This window comes from Canis lupus, chromosome X, assembly GCF_011100685.1.
Source record: "Canis lupus familiaris isolate Mischka breed German Shepherd chromosome X, alternate assembly UU_Cfam_GSD_1.0, whole genome shotgun sequence".
Lineage (NCBI taxonomy): Eukaryota > Metazoa > Chordata > Mammalia > Carnivora > Canidae > Canis > Canis lupus.
The window spans coordinates 60,313,399-60,335,619 of record NC_049260.1 but is presented as its reverse complement, the minus strand read 5'-3'; the positions used below and the strand labels follow the sequence as shown (position 1 = coordinate 60,335,619).

Sequence of the window (22,221 nt, the reverse complement as noted above, 5' to 3'; positions counted from 1 at the left end):
GAAATTTTAATCCTCTTTACAGGCAGGAAAGATAAAGGTTTTTTGGGAAATGTAGTTTCACGCTTCGTAGGTGAGAGATGATGGTATTCAGTGAAGAATGAGAGAAACTCCACCACCACCACCACCACCTTGGAGCCAGGTTTAAGGCTGTGCATAGGAAAACTGAGATGCTGATCTTAGACTGAATAATCAAAGGCCCTAACTTCAAGATGGTGTTTCAGAGGCTTGAGCTTGTATTTCGCTCCACACTAGGAATTCTTTTGAGTCCCCCAAACTTTCTTCACTTCTCTAATTTTTTTTAATCTCCTATATACTATATACTATATATATACTATATACTCCTATATATATATACACACATACTGATTTAACTTTTAATTTTGAGATGATTTCAAATTTAGAGAAAAGTTGCAAGAATAGTAAAAATAAATAAATAAGTAAATAAATAAATAAATAATAAATAGTAAAAAAATAATATGTAGATAAATGGGTGATAAAGTAAATACAACAAATGGATTGTAGAATGGATATTCAGAGTACAATTATTTCACTTTTTCTGTTCTTTTTTTTTAAGATTTATCTAAAATCTTAACCTTTTTTTTTAAATGACTTTATTGCACTGGGTTTCCATGAATCAGAGACAACTTTTAACCATTAGGTGTCCTGACTTCCCATTTGTGAAGAGTGGCATGACTCTGACCAAGAAGTATGGTCCTTTTCATGGGTATTTTCCATTTTTTTTCTTAAGTAGAAGCCCAATTAGAAGTTATTTATTTGTTGAATTGGTTGTTTATTGATTAGCAATAGTGCAGATCTCATGCTAATTGGGAGTTCAGAGCCAAACACAAGATCTGGCATGACGGCAAACACTTTATAAATCTTTTTAATCAAGTGAATGAATTTCAGAGGTGTTTAGCAAATCTAGTTTAATAATATATTAGCTTCATTTCTGACTACAGATTGAGGCGGGTGCACACTCTTTGTACCATATGCAATTGTTATATCCCAGACATCAATGATACTCACATTAAGATCTTGAAAAATTTCCTTAAGGGCAAGATACTGGACGTAACCATGAAAGACAGATAAATTCATGAGAGACACACAGAGAGAGGCAGAGACATAGGCAGAGGAAGAAGCAGGCTCCACACAGGGAGCCCGATGTGAGACTCAACCCGAGACTCCAGGATCACGCCCTGAGCTGAAGGCAGATGCTCAACTGCTGAGCAACCCAGGTGTCCCCACTTTTTCTGTTCTGTTTCTGATATTTTCATAATAAAATATTGGTGGTGAGAGGAGAACACCTAAACACCAATTGCCAAGGTTCACCACTTGGATAATATTTTGCCGCGTGTGCGTTCTCTCTCTCTCTCTCTCTCTCTCTCATATATATATATATATAATTTAATATTGATACAATACAGCTCATATTCCAATTTCATCAACTGTTCCAGTGTCTCTACCCAGAATTCAATCCAGATCCCCATATTGAATTTAATTGTCATGTGTCTTTAGTCTCCTTTAAAATTGAATAGTTCCACAGCCTTTTCTTTTTCTCACTACAGGTAATCTTTATTCTCTCAGTTTTACATATGGAGGAAGTGAGGTGCAGAATCTTAAATGACTAGTAGAAGATAAAATTATCAGGTGTAAGTGGAAGAACTGGTAACAGACCTTCTGACTCCACAGTTCTGTGCTCTCAGGCAATCAATATTTTTGAAGAGTATAGGCCAGTTATTTTATAAAAGTTCCACATATTGTGTGTGCTTGATATTTTCTCATAATTAAATTCAATTTATGCACTTCTGGCAGGAGTACTACATAATAGATGTGTCTTCTTTTTTTTTATATATATTTTTATTTATTTATTCACGAGAGACAGAGAGAGAGAGAGAGGCAGAGACACAGGCAGAGGGAGAAGCAGGCTCCATGCACCGGGAGCCCGACGTGGGATTCGATCCCGGGTCTCCAGGATCGCGCCCTGGGCCAAAGGCAGGCGCCAAACCGCTGCGCCACCCAGGGATCCCATAGATGTGTCTTCTTAGGGCATCTTTCAGGAAGCATAAAATGTTCCATTATTGTCTCATTATTGCCAACTTTAATCATTTGGTCCAAAGAGTGGCTTCTAAGTTCCCACACTAAAGTTACTGTTTTTTTCCTTTGTAATAAAACAAGTAATGTGAAGAATACATCAAGACTATGTGAATATCCTGTTCTTCATCAAAATTTCACTCACTAGTTTTTGTATCCACGGATGAATTTGCCTAAATCAATTATTAGTATGAAAGTTTCATATGGTAATTTTTCTATCATTCCTTCTATATTTAATATTGAGTGATTTTTAAAAGATTTTATTTATTTATTCATGAGAGACAAGAGAGAGAGGCAGAGCCATAGGCAGAGGGAGAAGCAGGCTCCCCATGGGAAACCCAATGCAGGACTGGATCCCAGGACCCCGGATCCAAGGGATCTGCCCCAGGGATCACGCCCTGACCCAAAGGCAGACGCTCAACCGCTGAGCCACCCAGACATCCATATAATGAGTGTTCCACTGTAGGGAGGAATTTTATCCCTTCTCCAATTTATTTGTTCATTATCGATATGGATTTGTAGATTCAGTAGTTTTAATCGATTGCTATTATGATTTATTTTAGTTACCAATAGTCTGAGATGTGATCAGTAGAATTCCCTTCAAGCTGTCTTATATATATTTTTAATTTTTTTACATGACTTAATTTTTTTTGTTTTTGAGCACGGGTTTATTTTCTGACACAAGATGGTCCAAGTTCATTTGTAATTTTGCTACCCCAGCACTGGAACCAGCCATTTCTCTAAGAAGCCCTAATTTCTTTTAGAGATGGTATTTAGCAACATATATTTGGTATCAGGTGTGCTCATTGATATCAGAGTGTCATTGCTTCTAGTCCTTTCAGCAAATAGAGCTAGGAATATATATTATGAATGATAAATTTATACTAATAATTCCAGTTTCAGTTCAATCACAAAAGTTATTTTTTACTTTCCTTCATTTCATATTTGTTTTTTTTTAAAGATTTATTTATTCATGAGAGACAGATTGAGAGAGAGGCAGAGACATAGGCAGAGGGAGAAAGAAGCAGGCTCCTTGCAGGAGCCCGATGCGGGACCAGATCCCAGATCCCAGGATCACTACGTGAGCCAAAGGCAGCCGGCCAACCACTGAGCCACCCAGGTGTCCCCCTCATTTCATGTTTGTATCTCCCTTCTTCCATGCGAAAATCCTGGCTCTCAATATCATCAATGTTTATGCATATTATACATAATAAATTTTTCGGAATTGCTGTAGTCATATCACTATGAAAAACAAACCTACTTAGTAGAATTCAAGATTTGCTTGTAGTTTTTTTTCTTTTGTCTAATAGTATATAATCAAAGTGGTGTGTTCAAAAATTATTCAGATTAGATTTTTTTAAGACTTTATTTATTCATGAGAGACACATACAGAGAGAGAGACAGGCAGAGACACAGGCAGAGGGCAAAGCAAGCTCCATGCAGGGAGCCTGACATGGGACTCGATCCTGGGTCTCCAGGATCATGCGCTGGGCTGAAGGCAGCACTAAACCGCTAAGCCACCCGGGCTGCCCCAGATTAGTTTTTTTCTTTAGTGTGATTGTTTTTCATTTGAGATAATGTCAAGCTACCTTTTTCTGTTTGTATTCGATTTAAATTTTACCACATTCTGGGACGCCTGGGTGGCTCACTGGTTGAGCGTCTGCCTTTGGCTCAGGGTGTTGTCCCCCGGGTCCTGGAATCTAGTCCCTGCAATGAGCTCCCCTTGAGGAGACTGCTTTTCCCTCTGCCTATGTCTCCGCCTCTGTGTCTCTCATTAATAAATAAATAAATTTTAAAAAATCTTCACTTTGCATTTACAAATTTAAAAAATGAATTGTAAAATCACTGTCATATGCTTGAAACTAATGTAACATTGTATGTCAACTGTACTTTGAGAAGAAAAATAAAAATTTTAGGAGCTCCTGGGTGGTTTAGTCGGTTAAACGTCTGACTTTAGCTCAGGTCATGATCTCAGGGTCCTGGGACTGAGCCCCAAGTCAGGCTTTCCTCTCAGTGAGGAGTCTGCTTCTCCCTCTCCCCCTCCCTCTCCCTCTACCCTGCTTGTGCTCACATTCTCATGCTCACTCTCTCTAAAATAAATAAATAAAATATTTAAAAATTAAAAAAATTAAAACCTATCAACCTAGAGTGTTCTGCCATGGTCTCTCCTTGGTCACTCCTTGCTCTGCATGTACAGGGGCCAGTTTGTAAACCAACAATGTGCCATAGTATATTCAATCAGTCTCCTGTATTTGAGCATTTGGTTAGTTTTGAGAGTATTTCAACTATAAATAGGGCTAAAGTGAATAATGTTTGCACATATATTCTTACTTTTTGGAGTAGTTGCCTAGAAATGGGATTGCTGGATCAGAGGATAATTGTGTATGTAGTTTTGCTAGGTACTGTCAGCTTACCCTCCATAAATATACCATTTTGCATTCCCACCAGCATTGTATAAGGGTATGTGTTTCCCTACAGCCTTGATGATGGCATGTATTGAATTTTTGCCAACATGATAGGTGAGATTTCTGTGTTCTTTGAAAACTTACCTTAAATTTTATTCATTCAACTTACATGCAGTAAAATTCATTCCTTTTTGGTGTACCCATCTGTGATAAAGGAAATAACAGTTCTACCACCACAAAAATCTCCTTGTGTAGCTCCTTTGTAGCCAACCTCTCTTTCCACATCCAGACCCAAATAGTCACTGATCTATTCTCTGTCTCTTTAAGTTTGTCTTTTCCAGAATGTCATATAAATGGAATCACACAGCTGTCTCCACATACTTTTAATTTTTATTATTCTTGTGAGTGTCTGTTTATGTTTTAAAATGTTTTTCATATCTCCAGATCACATATATCTACTCTAGAACCAGTATTTTCCCTTCCATACGCATATCCTTGTCTCTCCAATATAAGGAAATTCTTTTTCTCTGTGCATACATGTGCATGTGTTTCCCAGTAGTTATAGGATTTTCACACCATGAAAATGAATCCAAATTATAGGCAACTGATTTTATTTTGTTGGTATTTTTCCTCCTGAGTATATTATTCTTCTCTAGTTAAATCATCCCAGTTTTACAACCCACTATGATAAACAGAACTGGACCAAATGAGTGGAAACTTCTTCAGCTATGTAGGATTTTTATTATTTTTTACATAGGGGAATTGATATTTAATGAAAATAGACTCTGACACAAAAACTAGAAAGAGACCGGCACTTGAGCGGCTCAGTGGTTGAACATCTGCCTTTGGCTTAGGGTGTGATCCCCAGGTCCTGGGATAAAGCCCCATATCAGGCTCCCCGCAGGGAGCCTGCTCCTCCCTCTGCCTCCGTCTCTGCCTCTCTCTGGGTCTCTCATGAATAAATAAATAAATAAACTCTTAAAAAATTAAAAAGACAGAAATACTTCCTTACAACCTTAGTTTCGTGCTCATCTCCCAAATAAAATAATAAAAAGATGGCATTTGCTGTCTATAACCTGAAAGTTAAGTCCTTGTCTTAAAGTAATAAAAGATTTAACTTTTAAAATGCCATGAAAAAACTTTGAAAAATAACTTTTGATGTCTGCTCTGTTCACTGCATATGGCACAGTTCCTGGGACACAGGAGGTATTCTACAATCTCTTGCCTGTTTACTTTTAAAAATATTCAGTAATATTGTGTATTTCTTTCCTGCTTTTACTTTTTTCATCTTGATTTGAAAAACTTTAGGGGCAGAATGAGGGTATAATATAGCTAACAATCATGTGGCTAGGTCCAAGTTTTCTAGAATATTACACAAACAAGGTGGGTTTCCAGGACTTCTAAATGACTGGGGGAAAAAAACCCTGTTTTAAAAACTTTAAGCCATTTTGGACCAGAGGAATAAAACCCCAACCCGCAATGGTTTACAACTGCGCATGCGCATGCGCCCTTGCAGCCGCATTAAACGTTTCATATTTACATAAATGAAAGGGGCGGTTAATCAACCTTAGCGGACCAATGGAAAACCACCAGATTATCCTTTTTCTATTGGCTAACGGAGACCAATTAGAAGTGAACCATCTTTTAGCGTGCCTCTAGCGTAGAGCGTCGTGACGTAACGTGAAGGGTCGCCCAGTAGGGCTGAGCTGGACCAATGAGGAGGGGTAGTGGGCTGGTTTGCCTGTTCTCACGCCCAATACACAGACACAGCCCGAGGAAAGTTTGGCTTCTCGGAGAGAGAGGAGCGAACATGGCAGCGCGTTGGTGGCTTTGGTGTGTCTCCGCGAACATGGCGGTGGCGCTGCTGCTCAGTTACGGGGTTCCCTCAGCCTCTGCCCAAAGAAAGAAGGAGGTGAGGACGATGTTTCCAACACGGCTTTCCCCAAAAAGTGGGGCTTGAGAGGGTCGGTACTCCTTCCCATCCCCTTTCCTCATTGATTCCGTCTTTCGGTGGCTCCGGTTTCACCGTTTTTAAGAGTTATGGGGTTTGTGAGAGAAGAAACTGTAACTCCTTGTCTTCTAGGAAGGTAGAGTCTGAGAGGGTGGGGTAGGTGACAACCTGGCTTCTATAGGCCTGTGCATGCACATAGCTGAGAGTTTTGACACTACTTTGAGCTTGGGCCCCACCAGGTGGTAGGAGAAATTTGACTCTAGGTCCGGCGGGGGTCGGGTGGGGTAGAATATCTTGAATCTTTCTGCTGTCAGTAGATGCAACTCTCTTATAGACGTCTAAGAGCTATATGTTTGTGACATTTTCGCTTCAGGAATGTGAGAATTAAACTGAAAAGCTAAACTATGCTAGATTTATGACACTGTACAAATAATTGATTCAAAGCAATTTACTGGGATGGAAGCTCTTTAGCCATTTTCAGTCATTTACCAATATCAAACATGCCAGGCACTATTGTAGGAGCTTGGTATGCATAAGTGAACAAAACTAAGATTCCCTCTGTGGAATTTACCGGCTATCCAAGTAGAGGAGATAAAATATTCTTACCGTTAAGCGATCCAAACAAAGGTATTTTAACATTGTGTTTTGAAACATGACTTAGAGCTTTAGAGATTACTAACGACTATTTATATTATTTATGCTCCCTAATTTAATGGATGAAGAAAACTGAATCCTAAGCTTACACAGTTACTTGTTGCAGAACAAGGACTACAACCCTAGGTCGGTCAGTCTTATGCTAGTTCCTGTACATTTTGTACTTCCTCTAGTACACAACACCTGTACACGCACTTTTAAAATACCATTTAGGCATCTCGGGTGCTTGTCAACTTGAGCTGAACTTAAAGGAACCTATACTTTCTGTTTCTGAATATTTGTACTATAAGATAAGAAAAAACAAAAGCCGGCAAATTAAAATGAGTTACTAAGTTGGCAGAGTAAAATAAAAACATACCGTTTGCAAAGGTATAGTGAAGTGAACAGGCTTTTTTTCAGAGGATTCCAAGACATTTTTACATGGGTAACAAGATATAGAGCAATGCTTTATATTTTAGATGCCTTTTATGTAACCCCCCCCCCACAAAACCACCTATATATAAGTTCATATGTATGTATAGAGAAACTTTTGTGAAGATACACAACAGTCTTAACAGTGGCTATCTCTGGGTAGTTGGGATTGTTCATTAGAACACTTTCACTTTTTACCTCATGTGATGGTGTTGTCTGAATTTCTACAGTAACCACTTTTTATAAATAAGAAAACTGAAGGTTTTTAAACAACTATTTCATCCAGTTTAATTATATTTATTCATTAAATCTTTCATTGGAATAGAAGCAGAAGGGCCTAGCAGGAGGTAGACTATTTTAAAAAGGAATCATCAATAAATTATATGCTTTAAAACAGTTGATTTTATGTTAGGTACACTTTATCTCAATAAAATAGTTTTAAAAAGAATCAGAGCAGCCCGGGTGGCTCAACGGTTTAGCGCCGCCTTCAGCCCAGGGTGTGATCCTGGAGACCCGGGATCCAGTCCCACATCGGGCTCCCTGCGTGGAGCTTGCTTCTCCCTCTGCCTGTCTCTGCCTCTCTCTCTGTCTCTGTGTCTCTCATGAATAAATAAATAAAATCTTTAAAAGATTTTAAAAAAGGAATCAGATTCTAACTCCTTTCCCATGATGCCCACTTTTCAGACCTTTATCACTCTTACAAATCTATTGCAATACTGCCTAACTGGTCATCCTTGAACCAATCCTTCATAGTATTGCCAGAGATGCTAACATTAAAATCTGAAAACCTTTTAACCCATTTTTCAAAGTATAAAAGGGCTTCTGTAGCCTGACCCTTGTCTGCTTCTTCCAGGCTTATCTCAAGCTCCTTCCTGTACAAGTCATTCTGAATTACCTGCCTTCCTTGATATTTCTATATTCTCTTGCAAGTGTCTGTATTTGCTGGACTTCTGCCAGAGTATTTTCCTTCTCTCTCACCCTACCCTCTCATTCACCTGAGGATTCCTACTCTTCAAGTCCTAGCTCAAATATCTTTTTCCTCAACCAAGCTTTTCCTAGTCCCCCCCCCCCCAAGTGAATGGAGATGAATTCAGTACATCGTATTGATGAAATTTTGGAATATAGATGAGGTCTGGAGCCTACAAACAAGAAAGAATTCTTGAGACGTCTTTGGTGCAAAATGGTGGTTTTATTAAAGCACGGGGACAGGACCCATGGGCAGGAAGAGCTGCTGCCCCGGGCCTGTGAGGGGTAGCTGATTATATACCTGGGAGTTTGGAGGGGTTTGATGATAGCTGTACTAAGGAATTTTGGAAGCAAGGTTACCAGGACCTTTTTTAAAAAATATATTTTATTTATTTATTCATGAGACACACACAGAGAGAGGCAGAGACACAGGCAGAGGGAGACGCAGACTCCACGCAGGGAGCCCAATGTGGGACTTGATCTCAGAACTCCAGGGTCATGCCCTGAGCTGAAGGCAGACGCTCAATTGCTGAGCCAGGCGTGCTGAGGTTTCCAGGACCTCGAGGGCCTAGCTATTGTTGGGAAAAGGTCACTTATTACAGTCTAATAAAACCTGAGTCATGAGACCCTTCAGATGTGTATCAGTGGGCCATGTGCTTGGAGGATGATTGCCAACACGTATCTTGGCGGTTTAGAGATAATGGAAATTTCTAAAGGAAATTTTATATGTTAAAGTAGACCTATAGGCACCTGGGGGTTGGGCTAAGATTACATTTTGCCCTTAGCAAAGTATTAATGTCGAGGCAGTTGAGTCTGTAGAGGAATGTCCATGTCCCTCTGCCTGTTTCAAGGACTTATCAATGTGCTGCCCTGAGCTAGTCCTCTGTTCCTCATCAATATCATCATTGTTCATAAATTAGTCTTCCTCATTAGATAGTGAGCATCTCAAATATACTTTTCTTAAAATATAGATACCTTTAAGTTAATTTTTGTTTTCCTGGCATCCAGAAGTACCAAAAAAGGTCTTTGATAAACACGAAATAATCTGTTCTTTCACTTGCAGTTTGTTTAGGTTACACAACCTAAAATTGGATTCTCATCAGTAAACAAGGAAATAATATAGATGATGTAGTTTTTATCCCTTTCCTCTGTAACCAAGGATGTTTTAGGCTATTTTTTTATTCATTCACGAGAGACACAGAGAGAGTGGGAGAGACATAGGTAGAGGAAGAAGCAGACTCGCTGCAGGGAGCCCAATATGGGACTCAATTCAGGGATCCCAGGATCACTGCTTGAGCCAAAGGCAGATGCTCAACCACTGAACCGCCCAGGTGCTCCTGTTTTAGGCTATTTTTAAAAGATTATTGTGGGGCACCAGGGTTGATCAGTCAGTTAAACGTCCGACTCTTGGTTTAGGCTCTGGTCATGATGCCATGGTCCTGGGATGACACTGCATCAGGCTCCCTGCTCAGCGGAGAGTCTGCTTCAGGATTCTCTCTGTGTCTCCCCCCCCCTCCACTGTTTTCGCATGCATGCATGTTTTCTCTCTGTCTGTCTCAAGTAAAAATAATTTTTTTTAAAGAAAGATTACAGTGCTACTACTGAGAGACAATTTTAAAATACAGGTGTTCTGTTGTAGAACACTTACAATTTTTGAAAGCATTTTTTTTTGAAATCCCACGTCTATCCACATAGTAGACATGGCTTTATTTTTTCCAAGATTTTATTTATTTACTAATGAGAGACACAGAGAGGGGGAGAGACATAGGCAGAGAGAGAAGTAGGCTCCCTGCAGGGAACCTGATACAAGACTCATCCTAGGACCCCGGGATCACGCCCTGAGCTGAAGGCAGATGCTCAAAAACTGAGCCATCCAGGTGCCCCTCTAAATATTCCTTTCAAAAAAAGACACTTTTGGGGGCACTTGGGTGGTTCAGTCATTAAGCATTTGCCTGTGGCTCAGGTAATGAATGATCCTAGGGTCCTGAGGTCCAGCCCCATGTTGGGCTCCCTGCTCACGAGGAGACTGCTTTTCTCCCTCTCCTCCCTGCTTGTGCGCTCACTTTCTCTCAAATAAATAAATAAATAAATAAATATAAAAAACATTTTTCATAAACTAATATAATTAAAAATCACTCAAGTTCCTACTGGTTGTCTATTGTTAAATGTAATGCTATCCTACTTATCTGATTGTTTATACCTATAACAGTGTTTTCACCAGAACATTGACTTATACTCTAATATTTATTCAATATCTTCTACATTGCAGTCACAATGGTTTATGTGCATTATCTATAATCCTCACAATAACCCTGCACAGTAAGTATTAACCCCGTTAGAAAGGTGACGGAAGAGGGAACTCATGTTGAAAGAGAGAGAGAGGGATCCCTGGGTGGCGCAGCGGTTTGGCGCCTGCCTTTGGCCCAGGGCGCGATCCTGGAGACCCAGGATCGAATCCCACATCGGGCTCCCGGTGCATGGAGCCTGCTTCTCCCTCTGCCTCTCTCTCTCTCTCTCTCTCTCTGTGACTATCATAAATAAATAAAAGTTAAAAAAAAAAAAAAAAAAAAAAAAAAAAAAAAAAAAGAGAGAGAGATTGGGGACTTGCCCAAAGAATATAGCTCTAGAGACTGAGCTGGGGTTCTGTCCATGACCTGACTCTAAACCATATGCTCTCTGATAGCCTACAAAGGCTTCTTTTGCAATGACTTTATTTTATTTTATTTTATTTTATTTTTTATTTTATTTTATTTATTTATTTTTTAATTTAATTTTATTTTTGATTTATGATAGTCACAGAGAGAGAGAGAGGCAGAGACACAGGCAGAGGGAGAAGCAGGCGCCATGCACCGGGAGCCCGATGTGGGATTCGATCCTGGGTCTCCAGGATCGCGCCCTGGGCCAAAGGCAGGCGCCAAACCGCTGCGCCACCCAGGGATCCCTTTTATTTCATTTTAAAGATTTTATTTATTCATGAGAGAGACACACACACACACACACACACACACAGAGGCAGATACACAGGCAGAGGGAGAAGCAGACTCCATGCAGGGAGCCTGACACGGGACTCGATCCCAGGTCTCCAGGATCAGGCCCTGGGCGGAAGGCGGTGCTAAACCACTGAGCCACCCAGGCTGCCCGACGTATTTTATTTTTATAATTAACTATATACCCCTGTGGTAGAAGGGAATTTGTCCTTGCATCTGGTGTCATTTTAGGAAGGCAGCATGATAAAAATGAAAAATTATGGCTTTTGATAAAATGATCCATGTATCTTGATCTACTTCTGGAATTCTGTAATAAGAAAATAAAATGAAATATGGAAAACAGTGAATGCACATATAATGAAACCTGTTAAAAATAATCATAATAATGCTAGGATGATAGATTCCCTTGCCTCTTCTGTTTTCAAAAAAAAAATTTGTAAAGTCTTAAAGAGCATATGTATATATTTTTTAAATTTTTTTTATTATTGGAGTTCAATTTGCCAACATTTAGCATCACATCCAGACTCATCCCACCAAGTGCTCCCCTCAGTACCCATCACCCAGTCACCCCAACCCCCCGCCCACCTCCCTTTCCACTACCCCTTGTTAGTTTCCCAGAGTTAGGTGTCTCTCATGTTTTGTCACCCTCATTGATATTTTCACTCATTTTCTCTCCTTTCCCTTTATTCCCTTTCATTAATTTTTATAATCCCCAAAAGAATGAGACCATATAATGTTTGTCCTTTTCCGATTGACTTACTTCACTCAGCAGAATACCATCGAGGTCCATCCACGTCAAAGCAAATGGTGGGTATTTATCATTTCTAATGGCTGAGTAATATTCCATTGAATTTGTAGAACACATCTTCTTGATCCATTCATCTTTTGAAGGACACCGAGGCTCCTTCCACAGTTTGGATATTGAGGATATTGCTGCTATAAACATCGAGGTGTAGGTGTTCCGGCTTTTCACTGCATCTGTATCTTTGGGGTAAATCCCCAGCAGTGCAATTGCTGGGTCCTAGGGCAGATCTATTTTTAACTCTTTGAGGAACCTCCACACAGTTTTCCAGAGTGGCTGCACCAGTTCACATTCCCACCAACAGTGCAAGAGGGTTCCCCTTTCTCCACAACCTCTCTAACATTTGCTGTTTCCTGTCTTGTTAATTTTCCCCATTCTCACGGGTGTGAGGTGGTATCTCATTGTGGTTTTGATTTCTATTTTCTTGATGGCCAGAGATGCGGAGCATTTTCTCATGTGTTTGTTGGCCATGTCTATGTCTTCCTCTGTGAGATTTCTGTTCAAGTCTTTTGCCCATTTCATGATTGGATTGTTAGTTTCTTTGCTGGTGAGTTTCATAAGCTCTTTATACATACTGGATACTAGCCCTTTATCTGATAGGTCATTTGAAAATATCTTCTCCCATTGTGTAGGTTGTCTTTCAGTTTTGTGGACTGTTTCTTTTGCTGTGCAGAAGCTTTTTATCTTGCTGAAGTCCCAATAATTCATTTTTGCTTTTTTTTCTTTTGCCTTCATGGATGTATCTTGCAGGAAGTTGCTGTGGCCAGGTTCAAAAAGGGTGTTAACTGTGTTCTCCTCTAGGATTTTGATGGACTCTTGTCTCACATTTAGATCTTTCATCCATTTTGAGTTTATCTTTGTGTATGGTGAAAGAGAGTGGTCTAGTTTCATTCTTCTGCATGTAGATGTCCCAATTTTCCCAGCATCATTTGTTGAAGAGACTGTCTTCTTTCCAGTGGATAGTCTTTCCTGCTTTGTCGAATATTCGTTGACCATAAAGTTGAGGGTCCACTTTGGGATTCTCTATTCTGTTCCATTGATCTATGTGTCTGCTTTTGTGCCAGTACCACACTGTCTTGATGACCACAGCTTTGTAGTACAAAAGCTGTGTTGTAGTACAACCTGAAATCTGGCATTGTGATGCCCCCAGCTATGGTTTTATTTTTTAATATTCCCTTGGCTATTTGGGGTCTTTTCTGATTCCACACAAATCTTAAGATGATTTGTTCCAACTCTGAAGAAAGTCCATGGTAATGGAATATTACTCAGCCATTAGAAACGACAAACACCCACCATTTGCTTCGACGTGGATGGACCTGCAGGGTATTTTGCTGAGTGAAATAAGTCAATTGGAAAAGGACAAACATTATATGGTCTCATTCACTTGGGGAATATAAAAATTATAGTGAAAGGGAATAAAGGGAAAGGAGAGAAAATGAGTGAAAATATCAGTGAGGGTGACAAAACATGAGAGACACCTAACTCTGGGAAATAAACAAGGGGTAGAAGAAAGGGAGGTGGGTGGGGGGTTGGGGTGACTGGGTGATGGGTACTGAGGGGGGAACTTGGTGGAATGAGCACTGGATGTTATGCTAAATGTTGGCAAATTGAACTCCAATAAAAAAAAAGAAAAGAAAAGAAAGTCCATGGTATTTTGATAGGGATTGCATTAAATGTGTAAATTACCCTGGATAGCATTGACATTTTCACAATATTAATTCTTCCAATCTATGAGCATGGAATGTTTTTCCATCTCTTTGTGTCTTCCTCACTTTCTTTCAGAAGTGTTCGGTAGTTTTTAGGGTATAGATCCTTTACCTCTTTGGTTAGGTTTATTCCTAGGTATCTTATCGTTTTGGGTGCAATTGTAAATGGGATTGACTCCTTCATTTCTCTTTCTTCAGTCTCATTGTTAGTGTATAGAAATGCCACTGACTTCTGGGCATTGATTTTGCATCCTGCCACAGTGCTGAATTGCTGTATGAGTTCTGTCAATCTTGGGGTGGAGTCTTGGGTTTTCTATATATAGTATCATGTCATCTGTGAAGAGGGAGAGTTTTTCTTCTTCTTTGTCAATTTGAATGACTTTTATTTCTTTTTGTTGCCAGATTGCTGAGGCTAGGACTTCTAATACTATGTTGAATAGCAGTGTTGAGAGTGGACATCCCTGTCTTGTTCTGATCTTAGGGGAAAGGCTTCCAGTGTTTCCCCATTGAGAATGATATTTGCTGTGGGCTTTTCATAGATGGCTTTTAAGAGGCTGAGGAATGTTCCCTCTAACCTTACATGCTGAAGAGCTTTGATCAGGAATGGATGCTGTATTTTGTCAAATGCTTTCTCTGCATCTATTGAGAGGATCATATGGTTCTTGTTTTTTCTCTTGTTGATATGATCTATCACACTGATTGCTTTACAGTGTTTTTTTTTTATTTTTATTTATTTATGATAGTCACAGAGAGAGAGAGAGAGGCAGAGACACAGGCAGAGGGAGAAGCAGGCTCCATGCACCAGGAGCCTGACGTGGGATTCGATCCTGGGTCTCCAGGATCGCGCCCTGGGCCAAAGGCAGGCGCTAAACCGCTGTGCCACCCAGGGATCCCTGCTTACAGTGTTGAACCAGCCTTGCAATTGGGGATAAATCCCACTTGGTCATGGTGAATAATCTTTTTTTTAAATTAAAAAAAAATTTTTATTTATGATAGTCACACAGAGAGAGAGAGAGAGAGGCAGAGACATAAGCAGAGGGAGAAGCAGGCTCCATGCACTGGGAGCCCGACGTGGGATTCGATTCCCGGCCTCCAAGATCGCACCCTGGGCCAAAGGCAGGCGCTAAACCGCTGTGCCACCCAGGGATCCCTGCTTACAGTGTTGAACCAGCCTTGCAATTGGGGATAAATCCCACTTGGTCATGGTGAATAATCTTTTTTTTAAATTAAAAAAAAATTTTTATTTATGATAGTCACACAGAGAGAGAGAGAGAGAGGCAGAGACATAAGCAGAGGGAGAAGCAGGCTCCATGCACTGGGAGCCCGACGTGGGATTCGATTCCCGGCCTCCAAGATCGCACCCTGGGCCAAAGGCAGGCGCTAAACCGCTGCGCCACCCAGGGATCCCCATGGTGAATAATCTTAATGTACTGTTGGATCCTATTGGCTAGTATCTTGTTGAGAATTATTGCATCCATGTTCATCAGGGATATTGGTCTATAATTCTGCTTTTTGGTGGGGTCTTTGTCTGGTTTTGGAATCAAGGTGATGCTGGCCTCATAGAACGAGTTTGGAAGTACTCCATCTCTTTCTCTCTTTCTGAACAGCTTTAGTAGAATAGGTATGGTTTCTTCTTTAAACGTTTGATAGAATTCCCCTGGAAAGCCATCTGGCCCTGGACTTTTGTGTCTTGGGAGGTTTTTGAAGACTGCTTCAAAAAAAAAAAAAAAATGAAGACTGCGTCAGTTTCCTCCCTGGTTATTGGCCTGTTCAGGTTTTCTGTTTCTTCCTGTTCCAGTTTTGGTAGTTTGTGGTTATCCCGAGATATGTCCATTTCTTCTAGATTGCCTAATTTATTGGCGTATAGCTGCTCATAATAAGTTTTTAAAATTGTGTTTCCTTGGTCTTGGTGGTGATCTCTCCTTTCTCATTCATGATTTTATTAACTTGAGTCTTTTCTTTTTAATAAGGCTGGCTAATGGTTTATCTCTTATTAATTCTTTCAAAGAACCAACTGCTGGTTTTGTTGATCTGTTCCAGTTCTTCTGGTCTCTATTTCATTGAGTTCTGCTCCAATCTTTATTAACTGTCATCTGCTGGGTGAAGAGTTTATTTGCTGTTCCTTCTCCAGTTCTTTTAGGTGCAAGCTTAGCTTTTTGTATTTGAGTTCTTTCCAGTTTTTGGATGGGTGCTTGTACTGCGATATATTTCCCCCTTAGGACTGCTTTTGCTGTATCCCAAAGATTTTGAATGGTTGTATCTTCATTCTCATTAGTTTCCATGAATCTTTTTAATACTTCTCTAATATCCTGGTTGACCCTTTCATCTTTTAGCAGGATGGCCTTTAACCTCCACATGTTTGAAATCCTTCCAAATTTCTTCTTATGGTTTAGTTATAGTTTCAAAGCATTATGGTCTGAAAATATGCAGGGTACAATCCCAGTCTTTTGGTATCAGTTAAGACATGATTTGTGACCCAGTATGTGATCTATTCTGGAGAAAGTTCCATGTGCACTTGAGAAGAATGTGTATTCAGGTGAGTTTGAATGTAAAGTTCTGTAAATATCTGTGAAATCCATCTGGTCCAGTGTATCATTTAATGCTCTTGTTTCTTTGAAGATGTGTTTAGAAGATCTATCAATTGTAGAAAGCGCCATATTCAAGTCTCCAAGTATAAGAGTATTATTATCTAAGTATGTCTTTTTTTTAAATTTTTATTTATTTATGGTAGTCACAGAGAGAGAGAGAGAGAGAGGCAGAGAGAGAAGCAGGCTCCATGCACCGGGAGCCCGATGTGGGATTCGATCCCGGGTCTCCAGGATCACGCCCTGGGCCAAAGGCAGGCGCCAAACCGCTGAGCCACCCAGGGATCCCTAAGTATGTCTTAACTTTGGTTATTGTTTGATATACGTGGCAGCTCCTGCATTTGGGGCATTAATATTCATGATTGTTAGGTCCTCTTGTTGGATAGATCCTTTAAATATGATATAGTGTCCCTCTTCATCTCTTACTACAGTCTTTGGGATAAACTTTAATTTATCTCATATAAAGATGGCTACCCCTGCTTTCTTTTGAGGACCATTTGAATGGTAAATTTTTCTCCAACCTTTTATTTTCAGGCTGTAGGTGTCTTCATGTCTAAAATGAGTCTCTTGTAGACAACAAACAGATGGGTCTTGCTTTTTTATCCAGTCTGAAACCCTGCGCCTTTTGATGGGGTCATGAAGCCCATTCACGTTCAGGGTTTCTATTGAAAGATATCAGTTTAGTGTCTTCATAATACCTATTCAGTCCCTGTTTTTGTGGATTGTTTCCTTGGACTTCCTCTTTCTTTTACAGAGCCCCCCTTAATATTTCTTGCAGAGCTGGTTTGGTGGTGACATATTCTTTCAGTTTCTGCCTATCGTGGAAGCTCTTTATCTCTCCTTCTATTCTGAATGAGAGCCTTGCTGGATAAAGTATTCTTGGCTGCATGCTCTTCTCATTTAGGACCCTGAATATATCGTGCCAGCCCTTTCTGTCCTGCCAGGTCTCTGTGGAGAGGTCTGCTGTTAACCTAATAGTTCTCCCCATAAAGTTTAGGGATCTCTTGTCTCTTTTTGCTTTAAGAATCTTCCCTATCTTTGGAATTTGCAAGTTTCTCTATTAAATGTCATGGTGTTGAACGGTTTTTATTGATTTTAGGGGGGGGATCTCTCTATCTCCTGGATCTGAATGCCTGTTTCCCTTCCCATGTTAGGGAAGTTCTCAACTATGATTTGTCCAAATACACTTTCTGGTCCTCTGTCTCTTTCGGCGCCCTCTGGAACCCCAAGTAAATGTAGATTTTTTTTCCTTCTGAGGCTGTCATTTATTTTAGTTGCTGAATAATTCATTTGATAAACCTCTAACTTTTCTGTACTATAATCCTTCGTTGTTCTTACTAATTAAAGTATTAAATAATAAATAAAAGGAAATGAAGGGTAATTGCAACATTTTATTCGAAATGAAGGGTAATTGCAACATTTTATTCCTTTACTTTTGAAGGTTGTATCTTTGGAAGATAAAAGGATATCTGGGGAATGCATAGTGGGACTATGCAGAGTAAATACTGTAGAAAAACAAAATTTTTATTTCTCAGCCATAGCTTTCAGTACTCAAACAATGGGCTCTTGATATGGATGAAAGCTTCTCTAAGGAAGAAGGTTCGTCAATATTAGAGATTTACTCCAATCAATAAAGCTTTCAACTGAAGAAAAGTGAAATTCCTTTATAAAACAATGTACTAGTGAAGACAGAGGACTAGTGAAAGAAGTGTCTAGGACCTGTACTCTAAAAATTATAAAACAGGGACGCCTGGGTGGCTCAGCGGTTGAGCGTCTGCCTTCAGCCCAGGGCGTGATCCTGGAGGCCCGGGATCGAGTCTCACATCAGGCTCCTTGCAGGGAGCCTGCTTCTCCCTCTGCTTGTGTCTCTGCCTCTCTGTGTGTGTCTGTCATGAATAAATACAATCTTTAAAAAAAAAAACTATAAAACATCGATGAATGAAATTGGAGACGACACAAACAGATGGAAAGATATTCCATGCTCATGGATTGAAAGAACAAATATTGTTAAGATGTCCATGCTACCCAAAGCAATCTATAGATCTAATGTAATCCCTATCAAACTACCAAGCATTTAGCACAGTGATATGTGTGTGTATATATATGTGTGTGTCTATATATATGTATATATAAAATGTTATTCAGCCATAAGAAAAGAAAAATCTTACCATTTGCAGCAACATGGATGGAGCTAAAGAGTATAATGCTATGTGAAGTAAGTCAGAGAAAGGCAAATACCATATGACTTCATTCATATGTGGAATTTAATAAACAAAACAAAGGAAAAAAAGACAAGCCAAAAAACAGACTATTGACTATAGAGAACAAAACAGATGGTTACCAAAGGGAAAGCAGAAAGTGGAAGGGGGGAATGGGTGAAATAGGTGAAGGACATTAAGAATACACTTATCTTGATGAACACTGAGTAATGTATAGAATTGTTGAATCACTATATTGTACACCTGAAGCTAATATAATACCATACTGGAATTTTTAAAAAGTTATCTCAGAATTATTAAGATGTTATATTTGAGTTAACTGAAATATATCACATTCTTCAATCATTCCAGGAAGATCAGGTCGTGGTTTATTATTAGGAATGACGTATTTTTTCTTCTTGTTCATCTTTTTTTTTTTTAAAAGATTTTATTTTTATCATTCATGAGAGACACAGAGAGAGAGAGAGAGGCGGGGGGGGGGGGGGCATAGTCATAGGCAGAGGGAAAAGCAGGCTCCATGCAGGGAGCCTGATGTGGGACTTGATCCTGGGACTCCAGGATCACGCCCTAGGCTGAAGGCAGGCGCTAAACCCCTGAGCCACCCAGGCATCCCTTGTTCATCATTTGAATAGCTTAATGTTTACTTAATTTCCCTATGTTAGACATAGATATTTATTTAAAATGTAGTCCCTCCTCATAAGAATGAGAATGTAGAGCAGTAGTTCTGAAACTTCAGTGTATTCCATAGTGTAGTGGTTATCACATTCGCCTCACACATGAAAGGTCCCTGGTTTGAAACTGGGCAGAAACAGCTTTCTTGGCGGCCTGGTTTCCGTAGTGAAACTTCAGTGTATATAAAGAATCACTTGGTTTACCTGTTAAAATTTCATATTCTCGGAACCTACTCTAGACCTACTGAATCAGATTTACTGGAGGATGGAACCTGGAAGTCTTAACACGTAACAGGCTCCTTTATACCAACCACACTTGGAGAAACATGGGTCTAGAAAGTTTATTATCCTTTATGCTGGAAGCTTGCTCTGGGAAGTTTTGGTTTACTTTATTGCCATGCTTTTTTTTGTATTGTATTCTGATCAGTACTAAATTAAAAAATTGAATATATAATAAGATTATAAAAACTTAAATCATACTGTGAAAATTCTTTTAAGTGTACAACAGTGGTTCTCAATAAAGGAGGAGGGGAATTTTACTCCCTGGGCCTATCTGGCAACGTCTGGAGACATTTTTGGTTGTTGCAGCTGAAGGTAGAGGTACTACTGGTATCTGGTGGGTGGAGATCAGGGATGCTGCTCAACATCCTTCAATGTGCAGGACAACTCCCAACAACAAAGAATTATCTGGCTCAAGATGTCAGTATTGCCACTATTGTAAAACCCTGGTTTAGAGTGATCTGTTTCCTCAGTATCATTGTTCCACAAATCTTGTTAATTACTTGTTATACCAATCTTTTGAGAGTGTATATCTTTCTCTATGGGCTTAGAGTTTATATTTGGTTTTCCATTTGTGGACATATTCATTTTATGGCTCTTACCGGAATTATTTTGTATCTACTACAAAACTAATTTTGGTTCTAGGTCTAAGAATTCTTTCCCTATCCCATGATCCTTAAATGTTCTCTCCTAATTGTTTTCCTAAAAAAATTTTTTTAAGTAAGCTGTACACCCAGTGTGGGATTTGAACTCATGACTCCAAGATCAAAAGTCACATGTACTACTGACTGAGCCAGCCAGCTGCCCGTTTTTCTTCTTTCCTAAAATTTTTATAGTTTTCATTTTTATGTTTAAGTATGTGATCAGTTTGAGTTAATTTTTGAATAGAGTGTAAAGTTTAGTTCAAGATTCATATTTTTGACTACGGATGTCCAGTTGCTCCAGTACTGTTTCTTGAAAAGGCTATCCTTCCTTTAGTGAGTTTTTGCAACTTTATGAAGCATCAATTGGCTCTACTTAATGGAGGTCTGTTTCTGGGTTCTCATTTCTGTGCCATTCATTCATGGGTCTATTCTTTCATCAGTACCACTCTGCATTGCTTATTAGAGCTACATAGTATGCCTTAAGATCAGGTAGAGTAATCCTCACATTTTATTCTTTGTTTTCAAGATTGTTTTAACTATTTGTTTTTTTATACATGCGCTTTTTTGGGTTTGGTTTGGTTTTTAGAAGCAAGATCTTATACAAAACTAGCTGATTGATTTAACTCAACATTCTTTGTAATCTTTGGCAAATGAAAGGTTTTCTGATTTTATATTTTATTTATTAGTAAATAATTCATCTCAACAATATATCTGATTAAACTTAATCATGAAATGATATAATTTTAAGAATCGTTATCATTATCAGGCTCAATTATCAGATTCTATTTTTAGGTCACTCACAGTTTCTGTTACCTCTGCTTGTTAGTCTTGGTTTAAGTAAGTTTTCTCGTTAAAAGGAACTTCAAATGCCATGCTGAGAGCATTAATGCTACACTCCTCCCTTTTTTTAGATGGTGTTATCAGAAAAGGTTAGTCAACTGATGGAATGGACCAATAAAAGACCTGTAATAAGGATGAATGGAGACAAGTTCCGTCGCCTTGTTAAAGCCCCACCAAGAAACTACTCCGTTATTGTCATGTTCACTGCTCTCCAACTTCACAGACAGTGTGTCGTGTGCAAGTATGTACTTTCAACTACACTTTAAAATTAAATAACATAAACTTTTGACCGTTTCTCTATCCCAGAAGATCCGAATTAGTTCAGTGGGTGCATAAACAATTATTGTATATACCTTACTTAGGATGACTGTAGTAACATATATTGCCCTTTTACAGTCATTTCTTGGTTGCCCACAATAGTAGGGGGAAGAAAGAACAAGGATAAAGTATTGTTGTAGCCATAATAGGAATAACTTAAAAATGAATAATCATCATACAAATTGGTATCAACTTACATAAATATATGCCAATGGGATTGATGTAGTATTTTATTATTTGTAAATGCTTTCAGTTTCATATTCTTATTCTATACAATAACCCCAGAAGGTAAGTAAAACAAATATTCTCTCACGAAGAAATAGGTTCCAAAACCTTTTAACTGGTTTACACAAAGCTAGAGATAATTATTAATGCAAATGCAATAATGGTAGCTACATTCCAGATTTGGAATTACAAGAGAACAGTTTTAGAAAATAAAGATGTGTGATTTTGAAATGTTTTCTTTTTTTATATTATTTTGTAGTGATTATAAAACTTGGAAATGGAGACTAATCTCACTTAAACTTTCATCAGACCATGGTTTATTGATTTGATCTTACTGTTTCTGAATGATCTTAGGAACAGATTGATATTTCTTTTAAAAAAGGACTTTGGGGATGCCTGGGTGGCTCAGTGGTTGGGTGCCTGCCTTTGGGATCCAGGATCAAGTCCTGTATCAGGCTCCCTGCGAG

General features: G+C 39.1%; 1 protein-coding gene across 2 annotated transcripts in view; it reads left to right on the top strand.

Annotated features, from left to right (window-relative positions):
• Positions 1-6,195: 6,195 nt before the first annotated feature.
• MAGT1 (magnesium transporter 1) overlaps positions 6,196-22,221 on the top strand; it is a 64,715-nt gene continuing 48,689 nt past the window's right edge. Inside the window, exons 1-2 of one of the 2 annotated variants that reach the window (XM_038587763.1) lie at positions 6,196-6,408; positions 21,283-21,452. In XM_038587763.1, the coding sequence (XP_038443691.1) occupies positions 6,211-6,408; positions 21,283-21,452 (368 nt within the window). In that variant the 5' untranslated portion in view covers positions 6,196-6,210. The remainder of the gene's footprint in view (positions 6,409-21,282; positions 21,453-22,221) is intronic. The other variant, XM_038587764.1, reaches the window with a different exon arrangement.